Source organism: Narcine bancroftii, chromosome 1 (assembly GCF_036971445.1).
Source record: "Narcine bancroftii isolate sNarBan1 chromosome 1, sNarBan1.hap1, whole genome shotgun sequence".
Lineage (NCBI taxonomy): Eukaryota > Metazoa > Chordata > Chondrichthyes > Torpediniformes > Narcinidae > Narcine > Narcine bancroftii.
The window spans coordinates 70,260,945-70,273,723 of record NC_091469.1 but is presented as its reverse complement, the minus strand read 5'-3'; the positions used below and the strand labels follow the sequence as shown (position 1 = coordinate 70,273,723).

Below are 12,779 nucleotides of genomic sequence, written 5' to 3'. Positions count from 1 at the left end.
ACAACAACCTCTCACTCAGTGTTACTAAGACCAAGGAGCTGATTGTAGTCTTTAGCAAAGGAAAATTAGATGTGTACAATCCAATGATCATTGGTGATCAGAGATGGAGAGGGTGAACAAATTTAAATTCCTGGGAATCACTACCTCAGAGGACCTTTCCTGGACCCAACATGAAGAAAGTTTATCAGTGTCTCTGCCTCCTCAGCCATTTGTGGAGGTTCAGTATGGCATTGGAAACCTTGGCAAACTTCTACACATGTAATGGAAAGTGTGCTGACTGGCTGCATCATGGCCTGGTTTGGGGGCACTAATACTTCTGAGCGGAAAGTCTGCAAAAGATAGTGGTCATTTCCCAATACATCATAGGCAAAACTCCCCACCAATGAGAGCATCTACATGCAACACTGCTGTCGGGGAGCAGCAGCAGTCATCAAGGATCCACACCATCTAGGACATGTTCAGTTCTCCTTATATCATAAGAGATATAGATACAAGAAGACTCATACCACCAGGTTCAGGGACAGTTGCTATCCCTCAACCATCAGACTCCTAAACAACAGACACAATCAGAGACTTGTTTAAGGATTCTTACTTTGCACAGTATTTATAACTGAGCGTCGCTGGGTACAGCATTGCATATTTTATATTCCATGTTCTTTCAGCATTGTCAAATTCTTTTCTTTGTTTTACCAAACAGCGTTTAAGTCCTTCCTTCTCGACTGGGCCACCACTTTCCCTGGCATACTCCACTGCTGCCCTTAATGTTGCCTTCTGATCCCGGTAACTCATAAATCTCACCAAAACTGGTTTTGACCTTTGGTCATCTGCTCTCCAGGACCGAGGGTCCAATAAACTCTCTCTACAAATCATTTTTCCTTGAATTTTCCCATTTCCATAACTTGTGGGATTCACTGTGACAGTACATAGATATGTTTATGAGAGATAAATTGGGGCAGGCTTGTTAGTATAGGTCAAATACAGACATTTTGAAACAGATTTTATTTGAAGTGCTGGAGCTCTGCTCATGCTGGACATATCAACTCCAGAGCCTTTGCAAAGGTTTTGGAGAGTGCCCAAGAGACTTCACTAATGGATTGTTATTTACAAAAAGGCAACAGATGAAAGAAATTGTCAGAGGCGCAGACTGTCTGCAGTGGAACTTGCTGTTCTAAGAGGGTCATGTGGTTTTGCAAGCAGAGAGAATAAAACAGGCTTTCTCTCAGAGAGAGAGATCGAGATCAGATCTATAGTTCAGCAGCAGTAGCTGGGACTGGAAAAGGACAAGCTGGCAAGCTTGTGGAAAATCCCATTTGGAAGGCGGGTTGTGAATGCTTAGTTCAGCCTGGTCAAAGCCCTTGAGGTTCATGCAAGAGGAGAGTAATATTTCACTTGAAATAAGAGAAACAAAAAGGAATTCTGTGGTGACCTGAAAGAAAGAGGTTATCATCTGAAGAACCCTGAGGGGGCAAGTTTCCTCGGCAAGACACTGAAGTGGCTGATTAAAAGTAGTAAATCAGTTGTGGATGTCCAGCGTACAACTAATCTCTCTCTGAAAACCAACAAGAACCTTCCTGAGTGGTAACCATTTACTTTTCAAGCACCAAAGCTTGGTGAACTTATAAATGTTAAATTCTGTGCACAGTATAAGAATTGCCTGCAACCAGTGAACTTGGAAGAATGAGAAGTGAGATTGGACTGTGAATCAAAGAACTTTTCTGAACTTACATACACGTGCGCTTAGAATTAGAAGGGGGTTAAGTTAGGTTAGTTAAGTCAATAGTGATATCAAAGTGTGATTCTGCTTGCATGTTTAAAGATAATTAAAAGCAACTTTTGTTTAAGTAACCATTTGTCTTGGTGAATATTGCTTCTGGGTTTTGGGGTCATCTGGGCTCGTAACACCACTCTTTATAAAGATGTTCACTGGATTGTTTCCCCTCAATCCCTTCTCTCAGCTCGATGATTCAGACATTATTTCTTCTGCTGAAATTTTCCATGTGATTGATTTTGTCCAGCAGCAGTTTATCCAATTTCCACATCTTTGTATTTTCCTCCAGAGTTTTTAATTGTTCTCGAGTCAATATCAGGTCTTTCAACCTGGCCCACCCAAGAAGTCAGGCCTTCAATCGCCACCACCATCACTGTTATTTTTCTTGCCACTTCTCTTCATACATTTTCCACCTTGGAGAATCGTTCACTCAGAACCTCTATGGTTTCTATCAATTTTTGGAAATCGTCTCTTGACTCCCCACCTCCTTGAATTTGTCCTGACATTGTGGCTGTACCTTCTTCACCATTCTCTTGTGGAATTTCTGTCGATGATCCCAGTGACCTTTGAGCTTTCTTCAGTTTTATTTTTCTGAGTCTTGGTCTTACCCATCAATCTTTTGTTTTCAGAATGTAAAACTTTTAATTTAATGACTTTTAAAAATTGGTCTTTTAATCAATCTTCACGGAATGCTCTTCCAACCCACATCTGCCTACGTATGGACACGCCAATAAATTTGAAACTGGCTCTTCAGCCCAAATGGCCCATGACAACCAAGTTGCCTACCTGAGCAAGTCCCATTTGTGTGTATTTGGCCCATATTCCTGTAGAAGCTTTGCTCTACATACAGCCATCCAAATGTTTTTTTCAAATATTGTAATTTCACTCACCTCAACAGCTTCCTATTGTCACTTGCTCCATGTATTCCATATTTTATGTAAAAAAAAAAGTTACCCTCATATTCCTTTTAAACTTTTTTTTATAAAATCACTCTCATCTTAAATCTCTGCCCTCTAATTTTAACTCCACTAAATCAAGAAAATAACTGATCATTCATCTCATCTTAGCTCTCACCCAAAATTAGATAATCTGTTTTGGTGCTGAAAAATTAATTCTGCCAAGGACACCAAGGATAACTGTCCACCCCTTTTTTTCAAATAGTGCAACAATATCCATTGCAGGCACCTGAGATGGCAAATGGGGATTCAAATTAACGTGTCTCCTGAAAGATCACACTGTAGAACTACCAAAGCAGGAAGTTTTGTTCAAAATACACCATATTCTGTGATTGACTGTTGTTGGTTTTATGTTCTTGCATTTAAATCTAGATCAGTGATCCCCAAACTTTTTCGGGCTTCTGCCCCCCCCCTTAGCTTCTAGGCAACATCCCTAGTGCCCCCTCTCCCCCTCTCCCCCACCCACCCCCCCCCCCCCCCCACACACACACACACACCTCTTTGGTATTAAGTCTATTGCAAATTTAAAACAACTAATCTTGCATTATAATTAAGTGTATGTATTTCACAAATAAAACATATTAAAACAATGTATTTAGCAATATGAAAGGGTCAGTTTACATCTCACCTGTAACTACATTGTCTTCAGTTTTCACTCTATTGCCTACACTTTTTTGTTTCTGTGTTGCAGCAATATTTTATTTTCCAATAAAAAATACGTTACTTTTAAAAATCATGGCAATCACAACAAAATGCAGCAGGAAAAGCATAAGGAAATATAATAGCAATGTGATTTCTAGAAAAAGTACATGACAATAATAAAAGTACAAATATGAAACTAAAAAATCAAATACTTAAGAACTACTGGTACTTAACATTAGAAGTATAACATCGTTTTGAACAGCATGGGGTTTGATATAACACAGTTGATCTCTGACCTGAGTGGTCGCTCACCGTCCCAGGCAGTCACCGTCCTAGGTGGTTGGTTGCTGTTGCAGCCTGTCACCATCCTTGGCTGAAGAGAACTTGCAATGCTTACAAACCTAGAGCCTTGCAAACATGAAAAGATGATGATCACCAATCCCCATGGCATCTTTTGCCTGATCTGCTGACATGTGGTGTGTGTCCTGTCCATACCAAGTCACCAAGATACAAACATTCAAACTCCCCCCTTGGATCTTTCCACCACCCGGGAAGGGGAGGCGTACGACCCACTTTCAGAAGTACTGATCTAGATGCATATGGTGAAAGTACATTATCCTAACATCTCAATGCTCACAAGATCCACGACTATTAAATCCTTATTTCCTACCATAACCATCATCAGCCATAGCATATTAATCTATTGACCAAATCAATTGGTAAAATCACAGGTGCATGTCTGGCTATGATGTTGCATCATTGCCAGTGCCTTTTATTTTTCTTGCTCCAAACTGCCTTGCTTCTTCCTTTACACTTCTGAAAGCAGATTTATTTTTGTAGCTACAAATTGTTACATTTTCAAAATGCTTATATTTTGCATTAAGTTAATAGTAATATTTTGCTGATGCAATCAGAATTTTATATTATAACATTTTAGATCAGAAAACCTCACACCTTAACAATCTCACGGCAATTTGCTACTTTTTATACAAAATAAAACAGGTTCCTCGCACTTTGTGGAAATATCTGTAAATTATTTGGTCTCTGCTTCCAATGTACTACATTTAAAAAGGCTCTTCACATCCTTTGTTTACTTTAAAAAGTACTTTACACAATCAAATTCTTTATTTCTATGGTCACTATTGTATATAGTAATAGTGATTAAAGAGTACCTGCATAGTTCTAGTTTTCGATGTGGATGTCCTGAATAGGGTTCAGAAGCAGTGCCCCAGGATGTGGCCTGGATTAGAGAATATTAGCTATGGAAAGAAATTGGGATTTAAAAAAAAATTCCTGGAGCATCAGTACAATTTGTTAGAAGTATATAAAATTATGAGAGGCATAGATACAAGGTAGACAATTCACCACACCCCTCTCCCCGCAGGGTGAAAAAGTCATACTTGTGGGCATCGCTTTAAGGTAACATAGGCTACATTCACAAACAGGGAATAGAGAGAATATAGACCATGCGCATGCAGATTGAATTACTTTAAATTGAACATGATTGACGTAGTCTGAAGGGGCAATTTCTGTGCCCTCCTGTTTTAAGTTGGATGTAACAGCAGTCAATTTGTGCACAGGGAGGACTGCCAAAAGCACGTGCAGAAATGATCAAATTACAAGTGTTTGTTATTTGATGGATTAAAAATTGTCCAAGATATGAGAGGACAAAGGCAAAAATATGCTGGAAAGGCACAGCAAGGCAAGGCAGCAACTGCAATGAAAAACAGTCAACTATTTCACTTTGCACAGGTGCTACTTGATCAGTTGTACATTACCAAGTTTGCTTTTACTCTACAGCACACATGTCAAACTCTGGCCCGCGGGCCAAATATAATTATATTTGGCCCGTAAGATCATATTAAATATATATTAGAGTTGGCCCGCTGGCCGCCGCGCAAGTATAGCACATGCACAGCAGCAAGCACTACCATAGTAGTTTTTAGCACTTCCACAGCAGGGACAGCAGTCACCGATATAGTTAACGGGAACGTTAATTAGATATTCACAGCGGCGCCGATACAACGGACCCGCCGCCTAGCTCCAACGGACCCGCCGCCTAGCTCCAACGGACCCGCCGCCTAGCTCCAACGGACCCGCCGCCTAGCTCCAACGGACCCGCCGCCTAGCTCCAACGGACCCGCCGCCTAGCTCCAACGGACCCGCCGCCTAGCTCCAACGGACCCGCCGCCTAGCTCCAACGGACCCGCCGCCTAGCTCCAACGGACCCGCCGCCTAGCTCCAACGGACCCGCCGCCTAGCTCCAACGGACCCGCCGCCTAGCTCCAACGTCTCCTTGAGCTTCATCTGTGGGTGGGTGCTGCTGGGCATCGGACTTTCCGCTGGGGTGGAGGTCGCGGATGAGTTCCACCGCTCTCACGGTATTCCCGGTGAGATGGCGAGACCAGCGGGGACTCCTTGGGTTGTTGGCGGCGGTTGCAGCAGGCGGAGGCGGGGGCGGAGGAGGGAGAGGGGGCGGGGGGGGAGGATGCCGCTCGGGTTTGCTGGCTGGGCTGGGGAGGGCTCCCTGCAGACCTCCGCTCCCTGGCATGCTTCTCGGCAACGTGCGATCCTTGGCTTAAAGGCTAGAGAGAAATATTATTTATTGAATATTTTATTTCTTATTTGTTAATGCTTCTTATGGAAAGAGTTTAACCAAAACTATTATTAAACATTTATTTTAATAAGAAAAAGTTGAGAGAAAACATGCAGATGTTGTTGAAAATTTTCAATAAATATTTAGTTCGGCCCTCGACTTAGTCCAAGTTTTTAATTTTGGCCCTCGGTGAATTTGTGATTGACACCCCTGCTGTACAGTATTTCAGATTTCCTGGATTTACAGATTTTTGATTTTCCTTTCTAATGAAAGAGGATTCCAGTTTTATTAAGAGCTCAGTCCTTGACCTTCTGCTTTAAAGTGCATGACTGGAAAGCCAAGAGCAAATAACTACAGAATACATATTCAAATGCAGAATTCCTTTGATTTCAAATAAGCAACTACATAAACATAATGGTACAGAAGTGGTTTTCAAGCTCAAAGATACCATCAAAACTGCAGCTAAACATTTTTCCATGAGTACTGCATGATACTTAAAGAGTAATTTTAGCAAGGACAATCAATCCGTGTGAATTTAAAGTTTTCAATCACCAGAGTTAAAGAACAGATGGCATCAGCAGTAACATTAAGGGTTTGTGGTGGTGTGAGCAGTGGAAGAAACACAGCCACCACGTTGACTGATTTTATTCAAATTCAGCACGCCCCTATAAGGGCAGCATGAGCTCAGTCACCTGGTGCATTGTGATGTCATAATCACTGCCCAAGTTGTGCACTGGAAGGGATGCTGGAGTCAGAGAGAAACCTCTGACGATGCCATTTCCCCATGGGTGCCCTGCCACGTGGCGATACAAGCAGAGCTGGTTCACCATGAGGATGTGCGCCGCCACACAAACCCCCCCCCCCGAACCAGCTACGCATCCTGTCACTTTGGCAGCCGGCCCCAGTGCTTGGGTGTAGCCGTCTGCACCAGCTGTGATAAGTCCAGATGGGCTGCCTCCAACGTTCAGGGAGAAGGTACTGCCGGACCGGTGCAAGACTTTGTATGGCCCCTCGTATGGTCGCTGTAGTGGTGCACCTTGTGGTTCCCTCCACACAAAAATGAAATGGGCCGAGTCAAGCTCTTTGGGGAGATGAAACAGCCGTGTGCCGTGGTGTGCCGGGGGTGGGGGAGCTAGGGACACTAGTCGCCTGCGTAGGTCCGCCAGCAGGTTTTTGTCGGTGGCCGTGGCATCAGGATTTGGGCCAAAAAACTCACCTGGCAGGGAAAGCCATAGACCATCTCCGTTGCTGAGGCCTGCAGGAACTCCTTGAGTGCTGTCCTAATCCCAAGGAGGTCCCAGGGTAGTCCATTCACCCAGTCTGGTCCAGAGAGCCTGGCCATAAGCGATGCTTTCAAGTGCCTGTGGAACCTCTCCACTAACCCATTGGATGGCGGGTGGTATGCTGTGGTGTGGTGGAGCTTGACCCCCAGGAGCTTCACCATCCGAGTCCACAGGGCAGATGTGAACTGCGCCCCTCTGTCACTAGTAATGTGCACCGGGACTCCGAAACAGGTGATCCTTTGGCTGGTGCACATCTCCGCTGAGGCCTCCTTAATCGGGATGGCCTCTGGCCACCTTGTGGCCTGGTCCACCACTGTAAGGAGGGAACGAGCCTCCTTGGACATCGGCAGGGGCCTGACGACATCAAAGTGGATGTGTTGGAATCTGCGAACCGCTGGGTCAAAGTTCTGGATGGAGGCTCGTGTGTTGCTGGACCTTGGAGGTCTGACACCTGGTACAGTTCCTGGCCAGTTCTGCCACCTCCTCCTTCAGCCTGTGCCACACAAACCGCTCTGTGACCATCCGCACAGTGAGCAAGGTCATGGATCAGACTGAAGACCTTTGCCCTCCAGTGCGGCAGGACCACTGGGCATGGCGTGCCTGTTGAGACGTCGCAGAGCAATATGTCCGGGCTACTGGGCACCCGGACATCCTTGAGTTTGAGTCCTGAGATAGTGGACCACAAGACCTGCGTCTCCGCATCGTTCCTCTGTGCCTGTGCTCGTAATCCAGGCTGGGTGTGAAAATGTTGATGGTTGGACCGGAGAGCGCATCCGCCTCTACATTGTCCTTGCTGGCCCTGTTTCGGATGTTGGTCGAGAACTCAGACACATACGAGAGGTGGCGCTGCTGTCTGGTGGACCTCGGATCCTTGGGCATTGCCAGTGCTTGAGTGAGGGGTTTGTGATCCATGAAGGCTGTGAATGGCCTGCCCTCGAGGAAGTAGCAGAAATGGCGGATGGCCAAATACAGCACCAGGAGCTCCCAGCGGCCACAGCTGCTTGCTGAAAAAGGCCAACGGGCGCCATTGTCCATCAAGCCACTGTTCCAGAACCCCACCCCCACTGCCGTAGCTGAGGCACCCATGGAGAGTGCCACGTGCACCTCTGGCCGCAGGTGCACCAGCAGCGTGACGCTGGCTAGAGCCTCCTTTGTCATGACAAAAGCCCTGTCCACCTTCTCTGACCACGATAAAGTCTTTTCTTTGGTAGCCATGAGCACGAACAATGGGCGCATGGTGCACGTGGCTCCAGGGATGAAACGATGGTGAATGTTCACCATCCCCATGAACTCTTGGAGGCCTTTCAGGGTGGAGAGTTTGTGGAATCATTGAACAGCCGCTACCTTCTCCAGCGCGGCCCCAGCTGCCAAAATGGTGTGCCCAGGAACTGGAGGGACTCCTTGTCAAACTGGCATTTGGCCACGTTGACCATATGGCCGAAGTCTGCCAGTCGGGCAAAGAGTGTGCAGAGGTGGGCTTTGTGTTCATCGCGGTTGTGACTGGCAATGAAAATATCGTCCAGGTAAATGAACACAAAGTCCAGGTCTTTTCCAACCGTGTCCATGAAGCACTGGAACGTTTGGGCCACGTTCTTGAGACTGAAGGGCATATGCAGGAACTCGAAGAGGCTGAAAGGGGTGATAATGGCCAACCTACCCACGTTTTCTGGAACAACGGGGATCTGATGGTATCTCCACACGAAGTCCACTTTGGAGAAGATCCGTGCACCGTGGAGGTTGGCGGAGAAGTCCTGTATGTGGGGCACCAGGTATCCGTCGGGGTGGTTGCATCATTCAACTGACAGTAGTCCCCACAAGGTCTCCAGCCCCTGGACGATTTCGGCACCATATGGAGCGGCGATGCCCAGGTGCTGTCCAAGTGCCGGACGATTCCCAGTTCCTGAAGCCTAGAGAACTCCTCCTTTGCCTGCTGGAGCTTCTCAGGCAGCAGCCATCTGGGTCTAGTGTGCAGTGGGGTGCCCTGTATGGCGATGTGGTGGAAGATCCCATGCTGGGGCAGGGCGGTGTTGAACTGTAGCTCTAAGATGGCAGGGAATTCATGGAGGATCTCATCGAACTCGTCCCTGGCAGTAGCTACAGTTGCGATTTCAGGCTGGCGGGCTTCTGCTGTGTCCAGTCGGGTGGAGTGGAATGTTCGGGCATTGACCACCCTTTTGCCCTTCATGTCAACCAGTAGCCCGTGAGTTCTGAGGAAGTTGGCCCCTAACAGTTCGGTGCCCACGGAGGCTAGGACAAACCTCCAATGGAACTTCTTCCCGATCTGATCTGTGCCCTGCGGGTGCCGTAGGTCCTGATAGTGGAGCTGTTGGCTCCCCGCAGGGTTGGACCTCGAGATCGGGTGCGAGTCTCTAATGCTGTGGGGGGAAGGGGGGGGGAAAGGACACTTAGCTCAGCCCATATCCACCAGAAATCGGCAGCCGGTGGATCAGTCCGTCACATGAAGGAGGCTGTTTGTGTGGCCAGCCATCGTAGCCATCAACGGCGGCTGGCCTGGTAGTTTCTCTGAAACCCGCAGGGCTGGCAGCACTTACGGGCTTGCCCTTCCCAGAGTTAGTGGTAGAAATACCAGTTTAAGTGATCCTCCTCTGGCTTGGTCTTGGGAGCGGCTTGTGGTCGGATGGCTCCTGGTCGTGCCACCTGGTTGAGGAGTGCCTCGTTCTCCCTCTTCGTGTGGGCATCCACATGGGATGCTGCTCTCCTCGGGTTCAAGAGGTTTTCATCTGTGAGGAGCAGCTGGATGTCCTCCGGCATCTGTTCCAGGAATATCTGGCAGAAGAGAAAACAAGGCTTGTGGTCTTCCACCAGGGCCAGCATTTCGTCCATCAGCGCTGACGGACTATGGTCCCCAAGCCCATCTAGGTGAAGGAGCCTGGAAGCCCGTTGCTGGGAAGTTAGCCCAAAAGTTCCAAGCAGCAGGTCTTTGAGGGCTGTGTACTTGCCCATAGCCAGGTGGGGGGGGGGGGGGGGGGGGGTGGTGGATTATGTCATCCACCCTTGCTGCCTTATCTTGGTCCTGAGCGCTCACGACAAGATAGAACATCGTGGCGTCTGAGGAGATGCTGCGGAGTTGAAATTGTACTTCAGCCTGCCTGAACTACGTTCTCCGTTGGTGGGTCCAAAAGGGGGAGGGGGGAAGCTTGATGGAGACCGCGTTAACCTCTGCTGAATTCATGGTGTTTTGAGTCCAGAAAAATGTCTGGCTCGTTGGGGTCACCACTGTGGTGGTGTGAGCAGTGGAAGAAACACAGCCACCACTTTGAGGGTCGTTAACGACTGTTTTTATTCAAATTCAGCACGCCCCTATAAGGGCAGCATGAGCTCAGTCACCTGGTGCATTGTGACATCATAATCGCTGCCCAGGGTGGGCGCTGGAAGGGATGCTGAAGTCAGAGAGAAACCTCTGATGATGCCATTTCCCCATGGCTGCACCGCCACGTGGCGATACAAGTGGAGCCAGTTCACCATGAGGATGTGCCCCGCCACAGGTTCTTTAATTCAATTATTTGCATATTTGTATCCGGTGAAATTATTTATATTGGTGAACAAAATTAAAATCAAATTTTGTTTTGAGGTTTAATAACAGCAAGAATTTTTTTAAAAAGGGCTAAATTTTGGGTTATCAATATCATAATAACATTTATTAAAGAGATAAAAAACAAAACATTAAACTAAACTTTTCACATATAAATATACAAGTTTTGCCAAATTAATTACAGCAGCATGTCTGAAGGAAAAAGATAAGTTAATATTTTGGGGTGAACCCTTGGTAGACTAAAGATCTATCTGCTGTGTGAATGCGATAGTGATTTTGAACAAGGAAATAAATATGCTTATCTATGGGTGTGTGTATGCACGCATGTGGGCGTGAGGTGAAAGAAGGACTGTATGTTAATGTATTAGCCTGAAAAGAAGTAGTCTGAGCATCAATTTAACAGAGAAAGCACTTTGCATTTTTAACCATGCTGTATCATATACACTCCACTATTGCTTCAATTGATTTGAACCAAGGTTAATATGCCATTTTATTAATTTTCATGAATTATTAGAAAAATACAAGAAAGTGTCCAAGAGAAAACTATAAAAATAATCTAAAGATAATGTTTTGTGCGCAATTAATAACTGGTGGATCTACCTAACATTCTATTGTTGCAAACCAATTCTGGTTTATGGAAGATGTGTCCCCTGAACCTAAAGAAATGTTTATTCATTGTTCACAAAACTGACTTACAACCTTTCTCATCCAGCGTACTAAAATAGTTAGAATATTTATTCTAGAAATACATTTGTTCATGCACAAACTATTCGTTATTATAGACACTCAAGTTTATGACAAAAGTGTGAATAAAATTCAATATTACACCTCACCTTCAAAAATTCCAGATTTAAATTTTTAAGAATTTTATTTCTCCTTACAAGACTTTACACACAGCAGTTAAGATTTTGAATGTACATTTACCACATATGTACAAACATAAGGTACTTGTCCACAATTATTTTTATACAAGGATCATTGTTTAAAACATCTCTGTAATTAAAGCAGCTAATCCTCAAAAACCTATCTATTCCAAAGCAACATACCACAAATGTCACATTTCAACAGTTTAAAACAGATTCAAGATTTCTTTCTCCAGATATGTCACTTCAGTGGATTACACAAAGCAGATCACTGTATAATTTTTGAAGACAGTAGATCACCCCACCCCCCACAAAAAAAATCCATCATCACAAAAAAAACACTGATACAATAATTCAAATCATTTATTTTAGGCTCTAATTTATGGTTTAAGATGAATAAATAATTGCCAAAATAACCAGTATTCAAGATTGATTTTGTAAATAAACAATGATGCATTTATTCTATTTTGAAAATCCATACCAATTAAAGAACTTTTGAGTAACTGTTCTGATATTTGTCTTTTTACAAATGTATCAGAATGACTTATTGTATAATCTCTCCTTCCTTCACCATCATGATGGTATGCAAATATAGCACTGCAAAATCAAAAGAAAATCTGAAAATGTCATGTTTTACATGGAACAAGATACATTTTTCTGAACAACACTGATTGCTCCAAAATAATTTAACAGAGAAGGTACCACCTTATCTATTTAATTTAAACAATGATTGGTAAAGTTGGTGATTCAAAGTTGGCATTAGTTCAGCAAAAAATAAAATAATGCATAAAATTTGCACTTATTATCACAACAAAATATTTTAAACATGGAAAATTACCCAATTAAAACTTTTAAGCTCAATAAGGTCAGGACTCCTGGTTAACAACATTTTATGGAACATAAAATCACATTATTCTTTCAAGAATAAGCATAAAACATCTACTCGGGAGGTTTGAGGAGGATTTGCACAAAGGCAACAGTTTATTATCAAACTGAACTACAAATCAATTTTTTTCAGCAGCCTTAATATTCATTCTGATTGCATCTTGAGAACTTTCCAGAGTTGGATTTGTTGAAACTTGTCCACCAAGACCTGAAAATAAAGATACTTTTAATCG

The 12,779-nt window shown here is 44.6% G+C and overlaps 2 protein-coding genes across 5 annotated transcripts in view; both read right to left on the bottom strand.

The window, feature by feature from the left end:
* Nucleotides 1-3,685: 3,685 nt before the first annotated feature.
* Nucleotides 3,686-10,552, bottom strand: LOC138759372 (uncharacterized). 2 transcript variants are annotated; one of them, XM_069929638.1, is made up of 3 exons: nucleotides 6,515-10,552; nucleotides 4,539-4,625; nucleotides 3,686-3,774 (listed from the first exon to the last, which is right to left on the bottom strand). In XM_069929638.1, exon 1 carries the CDS (start codon nucleotides 9,428-9,430, stop codon nucleotides 8,069-8,071), a length of 1,362 nt encoding a protein of 453 aa, XP_069785739.1. In that variant the 5' UTR covers nucleotides 9,431-10,552; the 3' UTR covers nucleotides 3,686-3,774; nucleotides 4,539-4,625; nucleotides 6,515-8,068. The 2 variants fall into 2 exon arrangements, with proteins under 2 accessions (XP_069785739.1, XP_069785746.1); XM_069929645.1 differs by having other exon boundaries at nucleotides 7,179-10,552.
* A 1,088-nt stretch (nucleotides 10,553-11,640) lies between these two features.
* Nucleotides 11,641-12,779, bottom strand: part of LOC138759356 (terminal uridylyltransferase 7-like) — a 147,135-nt gene continuing 145,996 nt past the window's right edge. For all 3 annotated transcript variants that reach the window (XM_069929592.1, XM_069929600.1, XM_069929611.1), the window contains one exon: nucleotides 11,641-12,754. In XM_069929592.1, coding sequence (XP_069785693.1) covers nucleotides 12,666-12,754 — 89 coding nt within the window. In that variant the 3' untranslated portion in view covers nucleotides 11,641-12,665. The remainder of the gene's footprint in view (nucleotides 12,755-12,779) is intronic.

Coding starts and splice junctions, on each gene's coding strand:
- LOC138759372 (XM_069929638.1), bottom strand. CDS start 9,430: ATGAAGGGCAAAAGGGTGGTCAATGCCCGAACATTCCACTCCACCCGA.